Raw genomic sequence first — 15,703 nt, forward strand, 5'->3', positions numbered from 1 at the left:
TAAATAAATGATGGCAGAGGACATTTGCAGACGGTCCTTCCATCAGTCCCAGAGGTCTCCGGTAAAGCAGTGCTGGGGGGAGGGGAGTGATGGGGGTGGGGATGGAGACAAGGGGCCGCTCACATGCAAATGCAGCTGTGACAATCCGGCCGGGTGCCTCCAAGCCTTTCGGAGGCCGAAGTTGGAACAAAGCATTAGCATTTTCTACATGTGAAAAGCCCGCATTCCTGGGCCCGGAGGCCGCGAGAGCGCAGCCCCCCTCTCCCCATTCACGCTTCGGACCACACAGAGCGCTTCTCGCGCCAAATGCTCGAAGGTTCGTTTCAGCTTTTCTTTTGACCCCTGCGATGCATACGAAATGTAGATATTTCCCTAAACGCCGGCTTTGACATTTAATGCGATCCTAAGTAGTCTGAAATGTGGACCGGATTAGGACGAGGCTTGGGGCCCACAGGGACACTTGGCCAAATCCTCCTAAATCCTCCAGGACAATTGTTTGTCACCACACGGATCCCCTTTGCCCCAAATAAGGGGGCTAATGAACTTTGCTGCCTCCTCCCGTGGCACCCCCACTGCAACCGCAGCGCCTGTATTTCTGCCCTGTTCTTCCCAGGGAGAAAAGGAAGCCGACTGTGTCAATTGCTCGCTTTGTGTTACCTATGGGTCTGGTTCCTTTAGGCTGAACCTGCTGAGTAGGACCAGTAACCCACCGGAACTGGACCACTATTTAACTCTTACTTGATAAGGCTCGGAGGGTAAAGGATGCCGAGGCCCTGAGAACTCTGGGATGATGTTAATAGGCCATCCCTACTTTGAAAGTAGTAGTTCCTGTGGCACTGCCAGGCCTAGAAGAGAACCTCATCAAAAATTCTGCGCGGCAGATTTTGTTGTTCATCTAGAACAATCCACACACTGTGTAATGCACAGCCCTGTCTTCAAAATACTCGCAATCCAGCAAGGGGACAAAAACAGCTGACAAAGAACGGCACATACACTTATGCTCGCAGATTTGCCAGGTCACTATGGGGCTCAACAGAACGGCTCAGCAGCCCAGAACACGCCCTCCCTCGGTAAGCATGCGTGGAAAGAAGGAAGAGTTAGGGCACAAGAGGAATCTACTTGCAGGTTAGGGACACGGAAAGGCAGTGTGAGGAGGTCAGGATGTGGACACGCCGAAACTGGAAGAAAGTTCGAGGGAGTGGAGGAGACTGAAGCAAAGCGGTAGGGGTGGGAAATGGTGACGCCTTTTGGGAGATGGCAGAGAATCCAGTTTGGGTGTAAGGGAGGGATAACTAGAAGCTAAGGAGGGAAAGTGAAGCAGTTACCACGAAGAGACCTTGATGTTCCCAAAGGAAGTCCGGGGCAGGAGTTAGAGCTGTGCTGTAGCCAGTCACATGCAGTCAGAGGCGTGGCGACGAACGGGTGGGAGAAGGGACCTAAGGCAGGGAGACGTGGGCCCCTTGTCATCACAGGAAAGGGCCGAGGCAAGGTAGGTAGGAATGGGATGAGAACATGCGATGCCAGTATATACTGAACTATGCACCAGACCCTGGCCAGACGCAAAGTAATTTACCTCTGGGAGCCCCCCTGCTCCCTGCCACCCTCTCACAGTGCTACCGCCACAATGCCAGTGGTTCAGGCAAGGCTGTGCTTTGGCATCTTTCATAGTACAGTGAAAATTATTTTGAACATGTGAAGTTCCAGGCACAGCCAGCAATAGCGACAATGACCAGGCCCCTACACTTCATTACAACTCTGTGAGGAAGGTACTGTTAGTTATCATCTTACAGATGAGGAAACTGGGGCACAAAGGAGCAAAACAACTTGTTCCAGATCGAACTTGTCCCAGTGAGAGAACCAAGACTTTTAGCCAGTCCGAGTCGGGCTCCAGAGCCCACAATGCCATCACTTTTCTCCAGGTGGCTTCCAAGAAGGGGAACAGATGGGAGACTAAGAGAGGGAACAAAGAGCGTACAGGGTGACTGTGCTGAGCAGGTCCTTTAGGTAACACTAGAGGCAGGTGAACGCACCTGCGTTAAATGTCTACCCAGTGCACTTTGCATTCATCTCATTTGAATCCTCACACTGCGCCCCTGAGAAAAGGGACCCTCATTTTTTTTTGTAAACCAGTCAAAAAACCTCGAGAGGTCATTTGCTCAGTCACTTGGGTTGCGTAAGGGGCAGAGCTCCCACCTAACTAGTTAGATAAGGGACCGTAAGTGGTGGAAGTATCAGTCAGGGCATGTGATGACCGGTGCTGGAGGGTGAGAGGCCCACGTGCAGGCAGATGGAAGGAGATCAGGAGAGGACACTGAAGGTTGCTGGGCCGATAGGCCAGCCAAGGACGTGGCTAGGGCAGAGCTCTGTGGGGGGCCCCTGTAGAGGGTAAGAGCCAGGGGGCAAAATGGAAGACTACCCTGGCTCTTCCGGGGCTTCATGCCATGTGGTTCTGGGGACACCTGCAGTCACATTCTCAATGGGGCTGTGTAGGGATCCCTGGGGTGAATTTTGCCCCATTTTGCAGATGTTGCAGCGAAATGGGTAGTGGAGCTCCAACAGAAGCTAATGGGGCTCTTCTCAGAATTCACACCCCCACCAAAGAAGACACCCTCCTTTGAGGCTGGTGTCCACAGCACCCACACCTGTTGAACTACAGAAAACCACATACCATAGAAGAAAAGGGATGTATAAGGAGACACACAGAAGGAAAAATTGGGGATAGCTAGATAAAACTTCAGAGAAGTGGCATTTAAAATCTTTTAGCATAGTTACCCTGTTTCCCCGAAAATAAGACCTAACCGGACAATCAGCTCTAATGCATCTTTTGGAGCAAAAATTAATATAAGATCTGTCTTATTTTACTGTAAGACCGCATCTTATATAATTTGTATAATTTAATTTATATAATATGGTTTATATTAATTTTTGCTCCAAAAGACGCATTAGAGCTGATGGGATGGCTAGGTCTTATTTTCAGGGAAACATGGTAGGATTACCTTAGTAGGTGATATTAACAAATGGGGGTGGGAAAAATAGGTGGGAAGAAGTCTTCCTGGCTGAGACGACCAGTAGGAACAGAGTCCCGGAGGGGAAAAGCTTATATTTAAAGGGCTGGGATCTCCCAAGGGTGGGCTGTGGAAGGTGAAGCTGGGCTGCTGGGATGGTTATTTGACAAGGTATCAGCTATGGTCCTCAGGCTGGGAAAACATTTAACTGGGCTAGCCCAGCAACTGCAGCCGGAACAGTTAGCGACCTGTTGTCTTTCCCAGACTTCTCTGCAACTATGGATAGCTACGTGACTTAATCTGACACAGATGTAAACTGAGGTTTGTTGGGGTTTTCTGGGGAAGCTTTGCTCCTGATAGTTTCCTATCAAGACAGGCTGCCTTGGCCCTCTTTTTCTTGCCTTCAGTGTAGATGTTATGCTGGAACACCCTGTGACCATGGGGACAAAAGCCTACATGCTAAGGAGAGTGGTGTGGAAACAGAGCCGAGTCCCTGATGGCGTCACTGAGAACTAGACCCAAGTCCGGCAGGTAGCTGCCCACGTATCCCCTTCTCAAGTGGAAAATAACTCTTCCTTTAAACCACAGATCCTTTTTTTGCTACTTGCCGCCAAATGTATTCTTATTTAACACAGTAACATGGGACCTAACCTGCTTCATAGCTATTCCTGCTTTCCATAAACCAACCAGTGAGCAGGGAAAGTTCTAATCTGAGATTTCTCCAAAGATGTACTGTCCTCGGGTATAATTGTAGGCTTTTCCCAACACTGTGGGACCCTAGCAACTGATGAGGTCTGTGGATTCACTCTCCAGAAAATGGCCAGGCTAAGCAACTCTGCTACCATCCTGCAGGTGAGCGGGTCTCAGAGCTGCTGTTTGACTGGGGCTCGGGAAAGTGAGGCTGCAGACGTGGACCAACACCAGTGCAGCTTAAGGGTCCTCCTCTTGTCTCAGCTGGAAAAGGCTTCGAGAGGCCCAAGGAAGCTAGAACATTTGTTTTCCGTATCTACCTGACAAGAATCTACGCAGTGTATAAAATGACTGCAATGTGACAAATGAGCAATGGAGCCCCTGTGCGCACATCCACGCCACGCTGAAGTGCAGGCAGAAACTCCCCCGATCTCCGAGTCACTTGTGGGAAATGTCGAGCTCATCATGTACAGTCGGTTCTGGTATATACCCTTGTTTCACTTCAGCCAGAATAATTCAGATGAAGTTTTAAATAGATCATGTGCTTATCCAAACACTCCTCTCTCTTAGTTGTGAAACAGATACGGCTAGTGGGTTACACTTCCCTATCTGAAATTGGTCTCCAAATTAGGGAACTCAAGAGACGTAGACAGCAAGATATGCACCTACATGGCAAGATTTCATCAATCTGCCCAACGTGGTCTTAACTAGGAGGTCACCCAATTTTTCCAAAGCAAGTCTGTATTAGTTCTGTTTTTTTTCCTACTTAAAAGTTAGCATTATCGACCCTATGGACAAATTTTGGTCACGTCAATCTCATAACACATACCTGTCTCTTAGAAAGGAGCTTTTACTTTTTTGTTTGCATTTGCAAAGAAGTTAGCAATAAACCTTGAGCTCCCACTAACAGACTCCAAAATCTGTCCTTCTGCATAAGGGCCTGGGGGGGGGTGCCCCACAACCAGCGCCCGAAACCCTGTTTGTCTTCATGTGTAATTTTTAAGCAAACTGATTCCTACCTAGCCCTATGGGTTTTATTACACATTTTCTGGTCCTTTCAGTCACAACTAGGCATAAAGCACATCAATTTCTCCGCTCTGCCTCCGGGTCAGCTTCTGGGCTACACATCTACTGCTGATGTTCTCTGTTTTAAAACGTGAACACTAAATCTCAGATGCCAAAATAACAGTTGCAAGAAAGACAAAATATATTATGTAAGACTGTTCTGATATGACCATGTTTTAATTGCCTGTGACACAGATACATAATGGCTCAAAATTAATAGTCTAGCAAAGATTAAAGAAAAATAGATGAAAATGAGTTTGTGAATCCCTAATTTTAAGTAAGCTTCCGGCAAAAAAATCAGGAGTTAGAATCATTTTAAATTGTGTCTTCAAAACTAGCACCCTTTTCGTCATCTGTCTTTTATTCATTTTGCTGTGATACAACTAAAAAAGGTCCATAAATACTCCCCTGGGTCTCAGATAAGTTTTCCAAGAGCAAAATATCACTTTCTCTGTACAGTGAAAGCCGGCATTTGGATGGGCTGGATCGGGTGGACAGGCTGAAACACTGGCTTCTTTCTCATTTCAGAGAGTGTTTTCACTGTAGGGAGCAGCTGATTCCTTTTGATGATCTGTAAGGCCAGCTGGGTATTACCTACAAAAACACCTCCCATTAAAAAAAAGCTTACAGCAACACCACCACATACAAAGCAAGCCATCAGAATCCTGCAAGGGAGCTCAAAGACGATCTAGAAGGGTGTGGTCACAGCCTTCCCTACACACTGGAATCACAGACCGCCTCCATCTAGGGTGTGACCTGGGCAACAGGACTTTTAAAAGCTCCGCAGTGATCTTAAGGTAGAGCTCAGGCTGAGAACTTGTCTACAGGGAGAATGCACGGAAGGGATCTAGAAACGTGCACTAAACCTAATCACGCCTTTCAGGAAACCAAGGCCTGCTGGGAGCCAGACACTTATCGCCCCTTCTTTAGCTCCAAGGGGGAGCCTTGTAAGGATTCCCACAAGCCACAAGAAGGTATGACTTTCAACTCTTACTATTTCTGTCTCTTCTAATTTCTCCCATTCAATCACATCTCTTCATGCTACCCCTTATGTAGGCCCGTAGCCTTTCTTCCAGTAAGCCACATCCTGGAGGCTGTATATGCCCCAGAAGTATATGCTGGATTCAGGTTTGGACAAATATTTCTCAGCAAGAACTGGCTTACTGTAAAACTCATTAATGACATCTGTGTTCAAAACACTCCAGTGCACAACTCAGAGCAACTGGCATTCTGACTCATGTTCTCAAGTAGTCATTTGGCTGCCTAAGCAAAAGGTTAATTAGTAGGAATTAATTGTAATTGTCAGAAATTATGCTAGTCTACATTTTCACAGATAGAAGGAAATATGCTTAACTTGCAAGAAGTAGGAATTGGTAAGATACCAAAAACTTCCCAGCCACACTTTTATTTAGAACTTGATGGGTAATATCTTCAAGGAAGGCAAAGTTTCAATTTTGAAGAGAAAAAGCTAACACCAAAACTCTTGGGCTCTTTGAAGAAGAGAGAAGAGTTACGTACCGTTCTGCAGTTCGAGGTAGACTGCCAGTAAGATGGCTTCAGGCGGCACCTCTTTAGGATGAATCATTGAAGCCGCCTTTGCTCAAAACAAAAAAGATACCCATGAAACCCAACAGCTTACAAACTCCAAGTAATGCCACAAAACAAACAAACAAAGAAACAGAAAACTACAGAGTATGTCAGCCTACTAATGCCAAGTTAGCCAACTTAGTCCAGTTCCTTCCCACATGACCTCTAGGGACCACTGCAATTCTGCTCTGATGGCCCTCAGCCCTCTTTGCCTTGAGCCCTACCAACGAAACTAAACACGTGATTTTTAGCTAAATATTTATTTTCCCTCCACAATGAGTTCTTCACGGGGAAAGACTTCTTCCCTTTTGGTTTTCACCGGCCTGGGGTTCTTCCTGTCTCCTGGCTATATTCCGTTTATGAGATGGATTGTCAGACACTGCTGATTCTACACTCCAATCATCCATCCACATCTGCCGGGGGCTTTCCTCCATAGATACCGCTGCACTTGTATTAAAATCTGTAACCCGTTCATCTTCCTAAGTAACAACTCAGTATTGTAACCTGCAAGTTCCCAATGTGGGTAATAAGAATTGAAACTTAAAAGGTTGGCGATACGGGAAAAAAGTACGACTAGTAAATGTCTCCATTCTAAGGACTAAAACAGTACAATTCAGTCAAATAAAATAAAATAATTTGTTTAGGCAACATGCTATCCTTTCCTAGGTCTGAGAGCCAATCACCAGTCAGCAGTTTCTCTCTGACAGTCCCAAGAAAAGGAAACCTGGACTGATTTGGTCAACGGTGCTGAGGTTCCAGGTTTATTTCCTCACCTTACTTTTAAATCATGTCTCTCCCCCAACCCCGCTTCCAGTTGGAGGTGCTCATGCTTCCAAACCAGAAAGTGTCCTTTTACAAATACTGATTGATCAGAGGTGGGTGCGGGGTAAGACGGAGACTTACCCTGATAATAAACAAGCACGCAAACAACTAACAATAATCCACACAAATTGACCAAAGTGCTAGGGGGAGAGGAAAGGGCAAGTACTGTGAACATGGAGAGAGAGAAAAAAGAGTTTCTTTCTGCAGAGAGTTTTGGGGCAAGGGAAGCCTGCTTGGTCCTTGCAGGGCCGATAGCTGATAGGCAGAAAATGGGGAGAAAGGGCACTGCAGGCCGAGGTGTGAATGCAGGAGAGGTCTGGGGGACCAAACACTTGCCCAAGGTCAGTTCCTCGCAGCATTAGAAGAAATCTGACAGACTAGAGCACATACTCCTAAGTTCCTCATGAATGAAGCAGGGAACTTTTTATTCCTCTCACCACATCTGTGAGGTATAACAACTCAGTTCAGAAAACGCGATTTTATACTTCTGGGCCTAACTTTATACAGGCAAGATCACCTTTACAGCATTTTGTGAATATTAAAATCTCCATTTTTTCCCTCCAAGTGGCTACTTAACACATGTTACTTATTGTTCTCTGCATTGACCACAGCCTGCAGCTTTTTCTATTATGAGACTTCATGGTATTTTGCTTACTGGCTGTTCAGAATGGTGAGCGGTGGGCAGACAAGCTCTCAAACATCTACTTGGGAGCCCTTTCCAAGCCTATACATCATTATTCTGCCCTCCCAGGCAGGGTAGGCCTCCCAATTAACAAAGGTCCAGCCACTGGATTAACCTAAAAACCAGGGGACCAAAACAAAACCCCCTTCAGCTCCGAACCAGGACTGACCCCATCTGTCTCTCCCGGAGTGGCAGCCGCCATGGCCACCTGCTGTACCAGGTCCTGAGCTAGGCCGTCCACGCTGTAACTTTAGAGCAAAAGCCTTGTTTGCTACAGTCATTGGAGTCCACGAGCACTTTCAGAAGAGCTGTTAAACACCCTCGCCTTGCCACTGAGAACAGCGAAACATTTAAACTCTTACCCAGCTAACTCAACTCCTAGATAATTATCATATGTCTTTCCCTTGATAGTCCATCACTTAACTCTTCTGATTTGGATCAGAAATGCTGACCAGATGCCACTAAGTTGAGTAAACATCACTCCTGGTTATTTTCCACAGCGTAAGCTTCATCACTGCGAGACACACGGTGGCCTTCATAGGAGGGAGATTTCCAGAAGCTACCCTATCTCCTGAGAATAGGCTTAATTTCAATTTCAGTTACTCTGACAAGCATATGGGGCTGTGGGCTCTCTCATGTGCTGCAGGTGAACGTGCCCTCTGGTACAAACTTTCTGTATTAGAAGCCCTTAAACTCTGTACCACCTCTGACCTTGCGATTCCCCTTTTAGGAAGGTGTCTCCTAACTGTGAGCCCGCGGGGGCAGGGCTCTGTCATGCCCACTTACTTATTCCCACAGCTGAGCACAGCGGGGAGCGCTCTACTGATCACTGCGGATTAATATCCTTTGGAGGAGTCACCCCTTTACGATTCTGTGAAACCCCTCTGGGGCTACCCACAACGGGACGTGTGACCCACTGCAGGTTAGGATCCCTGCCCTGACTGGTCCAGGGATGGGCACGTGACCTAAAGAAGCCCCATCAGAATTTTCCTTGAGACCTGCTAATGATGGTTGAATTCTGAGGTCTATTTTGTTAGTTATACATTGTCAGTATGTGGAGTTTATTTGGTATTGGCTTTCTGAACTCCATCTTTCTGAAAGCTGTATTTGTAACTTTCCAAATAGATATAGATTCACACAACTCAAAATTAAAAAGTATAGGAGTATCTAGTGAAAAGCCTCCCATTTTAGTGTTCTAGCTGCAGAGTACTTATCCTGCCACCCCTGAAACCAGTGTTAGCAGTTTCAGTGATCCTTTATGTATATACAGGATTATACAGAAACTGTTTTACATCTTGCTCTTTTCACTTAATACGTTGTGGATAGCTGCATTGTGTTCAGTTATATGGATGCACCATTATTTATTTAAGTAGTCCCTTATTTAGATGGCTTCCAATCTTTTGAAATTTTAATTGTTAAAATCATCAGAAAAAACTCGCCATTAAATGCGTAGGTTCATTTGCAATACTGATCAGTTGTTTACCTCGCAAGGATATTTTTAAACTTGGAAAAGTAATATTGCAATGTTTAACCAACTGACCAGGAGTCTCAAACAAAACAACAAAACCCAAACTCCACACCCTTTGCTGGCTGCTTGTTAAGAGGATCTGGCACCGCCCTTTCCAGCCTCACCTGATGCAGACACTTTCGGGCTTTGTCATACTCGCTCCTTAGGCAGTAGGCGCTGCCAAGGTTGAATAGCATCACGGTCCTGGCAGAGTTGACGGAACTGGGGTAGCACTGGGGAGCCCGCTTCCCAGCTGGGGAGAAAGAGCAGAGACACTGGTGAAGAGGCTGGGCCAAGGGCAAGGGAGCAACCCAATCCACGGCCTCCTCGAAAAAGCGCAGCACTGCTCCTCAGGCTGACAAATGAAGGACACAGAAGGCTCACGTCTAAATCTTTGGGACGCTGGCCAGGCTACTTAAGTATTTACAAAACTTCTCACTTACAGGATTCCATTGCTTCATTTTCTCCTTTGTCTGATCCTACAAAAGACATGAAAATAAATCTGAGACAGGACAACAGAGTATATATTCTAAAAACCTAATTTTCTTTATGAAATGGAAATCTAGTATCAAGGCAACTGTCACAGTATTTACTTTTCTTGTAGTGAAAAGGTTCTATTAAAAAGCAGAATGCTACCACCACCTACCATCTTATGCCCGAGAAATAACCTTGAATAAAGTGAATGCCAGTCTCAGTCCTTCAAAAAAAAAACTTAGCCATGATTTAAAGCTAACTTTTGAATGAAGTATTTTGCTTTTCCTCTGGATTGTGGAATCCCTCCAAAGAGAAAAATACAGTATAAGAATCAAAATGAATTGTTCTAACACTATCAATCAGCCTTTCAAACATGAGAATTTAGAGCATGTGGTAATCAACTGCTAGGTCTACTCAGCAAACAATTACTACAATGTAAGTACAGCCAAAAATGCAGACAGCCAACCTAAAACTTCCTTCCCTTCACAACTGTGCCCTTAAATTTCCACACATCCTGCGATACAACAGGAAGGCAGTGGAAATGGTGACCAGTTCCGATCAAATGTGTCCTCACTGACCTTGGTCCTGCTCGTTTGATGAGACCCCTAAGGAAACATCAGTGACGTTCTCCGGGTTCAAGTGCGTAATGGCATCAGATATTCTGTCCAAAGAGATGAGGGCTTCCGCAGCGTATAAATGGCCCAAAAACCTAGAATGAAAGAGATTCCAAACTAAAAAGTAGGTCATCACAACAATACCTGGTGTGTAAGATTTGGTGTATGTTTCATATGTTTCAAGTCCTTGATTTGAAACCTAAGTTTATAAATGGATCGATTAAGGATCACTTAAATTTTATCTCTTTAAAACTACCTTAAAATATACCATGGTCATTTTTATATTAGTAGTAAGTTGGAACAAATTACACATATTAATTAAGAAAGCACTTCAAAATTGGTCAATTTATGCTATTCTATTTCTATAGAAAATAACATTAACAAAAGAAGGTAATGAGGGTCTAAGGTAAGAGGCCGGTTCAAGGAAGGATGCCCACCAAGCAGGGCCTCAGAATCAGAGTCTTCAGCGATTTTATGCCCACGGGCCCTGGGCAGACATGCATCCTTCTGGCTTCCAATAGCCTGCTTCTTCCAGTCTCTAAGCCCTTTTTCTCATGATCACCTGATTGATTTTTCAAAATTAAAACAGACTTAGACATATTACAACCTAGCTCAAAATCTTAATGACTCTTTCTGCACAAGAACAAAACTTTCATAGATTTAAAGCTCTCCACAATTTGGTCCCACTTTCCTACATCCAATCAATATTCTCACTCCCCCACAGATGCCTCTTTGTACCAGACAGTGTCCTGGGCAGAGCACACCCACTGCTCCCCTGCGACCTTGCCTTCTTGGGCTCAAAGCTAGGTCTCATCTACACAAGCCAATATCTAACTCCTCCTTTGAAAGGGCCAACTCAGGACTCATCTTTGGCTAGCCTGACACAACTGAGTGTCCACATGGATCTTGGGTCCTCAAATCTTAGGCTCTTTTCAATTTAAACATTTTCTGGGATTTATGCATATTAACCACTCCAAAGCTCTTTATTAAGCAATTTCTTTCTTTGTTCTAACTAGCTGAGACTGCAATAACATCTTACTTTGCTCTCCTATCAAACACCCTACCAGAAATGACATTAAAATAAAAATCAGTAACTGAAAGTATATTTTGATATATTTTAAAGATTTCATTAAAGCAATATCCACAAACCAATGATCACAAAATACAAACACATGAATTAAAAGAACTACTTCAAATTGTTTTCTGTGAATTTATAAAAACAAAATTTTTTTTAAACAAATGAGAACGCATTCATGACACCCAAAGCCCAGGTATCCTTGACTAGGTGTATAGAAGATAGAAGGCAGTGGGATAAAGCTGCTAAGGTATCTAGGCTTCCAAATGCCCTGCTTATCCTCAGTGAGAAGGCAGATTAAGAAACCAATGCTTAGGATAGGTTCCTTAAGAAAATTAAAAAGGAAATTACCAGACATGGCTTGACCGATCCCTCAGAAGGAGGCTAAGAAATCACCCCTAACCTGGGAATTTCGTTTCTTTTGACATTTGGAGGGATGAAGTTAAATACCATCCAACAAATGCCAGGTAAAGAATCTACATGGGATTATTTAAGAATAGTAATCACGATGTCAACCAAAGGATTAAAAAAAGCAGCAAGAATTTATGTTTCATTTTTGTTAAAAAGAAAAACAAAACACTGCTCTCATAATGGTCATGCACACCACAATCTGAACACTGCAAGGCCAGTAGCGGCAGCGGCTGCAGCTCCCGAATGGTGTTTCACAGGGCAGGACAGTGGTGAGGATGGAAGGCGCCTGAGAAGCAACCCAACTGCCCTGAAGTGGAACTCAGGGTCACCACACCCAGGCCTGAATACTGGACAAGTTGTTCTCAAAGGGGAGCTCCCTAATATTTGAATTGTGACAGTCTCTTATGTTACTGGATGCACAAGGTATGTTTGGGAACGCTGGCCTGAAACAGCCTTAATCAATGTTCATTTTAGATGCTTATATAAAGTAATACTTTTCTTTTAAAAGACAAAAATAATTAAACATTTACAGAATCATTCCTCAGAGTATGATCTCACTATTCTAAGCACTGCGTATTATAAACAAATACCACTAAAAGGCAAAAGAGTACATAGTTTTATTTTGGAGATTTTGAGTATAAAGATATGCCCACAGGATGGATGAAAAAAAAAAAAAAACCTGTTTCATATTATGCAGAGTATCTGTGGCTTTGGATAAAATTTCTATCATCAGCATGATAAAAAGATTCAAAGCATGCTGCAAATTATTCGATTCCATAAAAGACAAGATGATGTGCTTTTGAAAATTTTGGAATGACAGTGACATTAATATCGAAGAGGTATCTGGAGAGTTTGGATAAAATTCATGTACTCAGGAAATGGTACAGCAGTTTGAAAAAATATTTAAAAATTCTTTTTTTGTCGATTGAAATTGCATTCCTCAAAGCAGATTTATCATGATGACCAAACTCCTTTTCTAATGTGAGTCTTCTGAGGACCCCTCTTATGCTGTGACTAACATGTGACATGTTCCAGTGACGTGTTCTAGTGAAACCTAGCAGCGGACCCCACTGAGTTCCAAGTTTCTGCCTCCTAATGCTGAGTGCAGCAAATGCCATCTCCATTCATCCTGAGGCGCAACAAGTGCAAAAATGTCACTGTCAAACACAAAATTACCAAATTAAGACATTTTTCAATCAGTTGCTTTCCCTACATAACATATATTCCACTGGGGGAGTAAAGAGAAGCAACATGCACCCAAACTGAAAACCTCTACACAAGACAAACCAGGGACACAAAGGGCGAGTCGCACTTACTTAAGGGATCCTGACAGCTTGGGCTGCTGAAGAAGTTTATCTGCATGATTCAAAGCCATAAGGTTATCACCCAGAGCCAGGGCCACGTAAGCACTACAGGCCAGTATAGAGCATCTGGAACACAAAAAAGAAAGGGCTGAAAACCTGAATTACAAAATTGACAATGGTTGTATTTGTCAAATAGGAAAGAATGCCCTAATTGTAACTGTGACAATCTGGACACCAGGAAAAAAGAGAGGAGCCACAATATTAATGGTTAAGAATTAGGATGATGTGTATAAAACTACCATCTGAAGCACAGTGTAGCTGTTTATCTGAGTCATATTTAGCTTCCATCCAATTGACGCCCATCTCAACTAAATGGAGTTATACATTTAGCCTTTCAAAAAATAATGAGGTTAATAGCCTAGTGAGAACTTACTCCTGTAGGACATTTTTTTAAACATCCTAGAAATAAAGCTATAGAAGCATACGTTATTCTTTCTACACATCTTTGTGATTTTGCGAAGAAACACAATTAACTTACAAAAAATCCATTTAACTTAGCTACTGCAGTGTTCTTCTCTGAGCCTATTAAGAAGCCTGTAGTTCTTGCTAAGCAACAGTATCAAGAATAACTAAAAGAATTTCAGTCACCTAGGTACTATTATCTTAAATGAATATTCAAGAAAAAAACCAGGCTGAATAAAATACATGGGAAGGTAAAAAATTTAAATTACACTGATTTTGCTAAGTTGGGTTGGAAACTTAAATTTCTATTTGGTTTTCTGCTTAACGGGCAGCTCATTTAAAAAATAGGTCTAGCTAAAGACTTGACACTAATAGATCACTTGAATGTTAAACAACCACTCCACAAAGCAATCTTAAAATAAACCCTTGTCAAATAGAAATGAGGTCTGAATGGCCGGCCACAAATGACCTGACTTAGATACAGGGTTTTGAGTTATGTTTACAAATTACAATACATATGTATATCATTAAGTGTATTTGGACTGTAATTTCAGTCTAAGGAAGAATATGACCCATCATATCATCAGCGTTTTCTAACACTGAAATCCTCGACTAGAAATGGCTCTTCTAGTAAAAGCAGAGCGCGGCCAGGTTAGAAGTACTCTGCTGTTTCCTCTTCACTGGCTCACTCCTGGTTGCTGGAACCTTAGGAAATTATCCACGAAAGGAAAAACAGCCCCTCAGCTTCTAACAATACAGAAAAGTAGACTGACCCCAGAGAAGACAAAAGGAACGAGAGATTTTATGGCCTTAGGCTACAACGGTTAGACTGAAAACATTGCGTCATGCGGTTCCTCGTTTTATTAATGTAGAAACTGCAATTCAAAGTAATTAAATGTACTCTTCTCTAGCTTACAGTGTGTGATTAGTCAGGCTAACATTCAATCCTGCAGACTCCCAGTCACTGCTCTTCCTATTCTGTGATACTGCTTCTCGGTGAATTCAAGAGATCAGCCTAAAGATAAGGTAGAAAGATTCTGATATGATTTTCCTAATATGTACGTAACTGTGCATACACATGTGCTCTCACCTGTCTTTTTAACAAGGGAGCAAACATCGGAAGTTTAAATTCTGTTGCTGAGCACATCATTTCAGATCTGAACCCTGTTCATAGAAGAGCAATGCTAAGGGCAGGCAGGTAGTGTCATTTCCAAAGGGATCTTCCTGACAGGCCCACTGCCAATTCCCCTGTATCTCCAAGAGCTGCTTTTACCAGCAAGACCAACCTGTGGCCATGGCCTGGGGTGGGTTCTGGCCCTGACAGGAGACTCACAGGCCCAAAGGAGGGAGGCACTGGCTAGTTAGCTCCCATTTTCAGAAGCACTTCAGTGGTTAGTTCCAGGTAGTGAGATTAGGGTAATTTAATTTCCTGTTTTGGCTTATTTTAAAATGGCAATGTACATTTACTGATCAGCCAGGTATGTACTGCTTACGAAAAAAAGACTTTTAAAGCCCAATATCAGGTTTCCAGAGGCCCAAGAAGACCATCAACTCAGGGCCTATAATGAATGACAACCACAAAGTTTAATATCCATTTTCATTTATGACTTTGCCAAAGATGGAGGAAATACATAAGCTCCTTAAAAGCAGAAGCCCACATCTTTTGTTTCCTACACAAAGACCAGAGCAATTTCTCACCATCTGCAATAGGTGTTTAATAGGTATTGGCTGAAGACCAGTTTTCCAGGTTTTCAACTGACTTCTCCGGGCAGCAGCCCCATGTCCTGTTGGCAGGCCACCTAGCTGACCAAGTGGACTCCTTCCTGGCTCACAGGACGGGCGTCACCCTGAGCACTCTTCGTCCTCGAGTCCAGGACAAGGCTTACCTCAGGCAGGCTGGGAAAAGCCTGCCCTGGCCTCTCCCGACAGTAGGGGGGCTATTACTGCTCTAGTCCACTGTCAAGCCCACTTTGGGTCCAGAAATCAGTCATGTAAGATCTGCACC

General features: G+C 43.8%; 1 protein-coding gene across 3 annotated transcripts in view; it reads right to left on the bottom strand.

Moving 5' to 3' along the window:
• Positions 1-4,918: 4,918 nt before the first annotated feature.
• The window catches only part of CNOT10 (CCR4-NOT transcription complex subunit 10), a 56,311-nt gene continuing 45,526 nt past the window's right edge, over positions 4,919-15,703 (bottom strand). For all 3 annotated transcript variants that reach the window (XM_033133001.1, XM_033133002.1, XM_033133003.1), the window contains 6 exons: positions 13,249-13,362; positions 10,411-10,541; positions 9,802-9,837; positions 9,484-9,611; positions 6,279-6,354; positions 4,919-5,354 (listed from right to left, as the gene is read on the bottom strand). In XM_033133001.1, coding sequence (XP_032988892.1) covers positions 5,203-5,354; positions 6,279-6,354; positions 9,484-9,611; positions 9,802-9,837; positions 10,411-10,541; positions 13,249-13,362 — 637 coding nt within the window. In that variant the 3' untranslated portion in view covers positions 4,919-5,202. The remainder of the gene's footprint in view (positions 5,355-6,278; positions 6,355-9,483; positions 9,612-9,801; positions 9,838-10,410; positions 10,542-13,248; positions 13,363-15,703) is intronic.

Source organism: Rhinolophus ferrumequinum, chromosome 17, assembly GCF_004115265.2.
Source record: "Rhinolophus ferrumequinum isolate MPI-CBG mRhiFer1 chromosome 17, mRhiFer1_v1.p, whole genome shotgun sequence".
In the NCBI taxonomy this organism is placed as follows: domain Eukaryota; kingdom Metazoa; phylum Chordata; class Mammalia; order Chiroptera; family Rhinolophidae; genus Rhinolophus; species Rhinolophus ferrumequinum.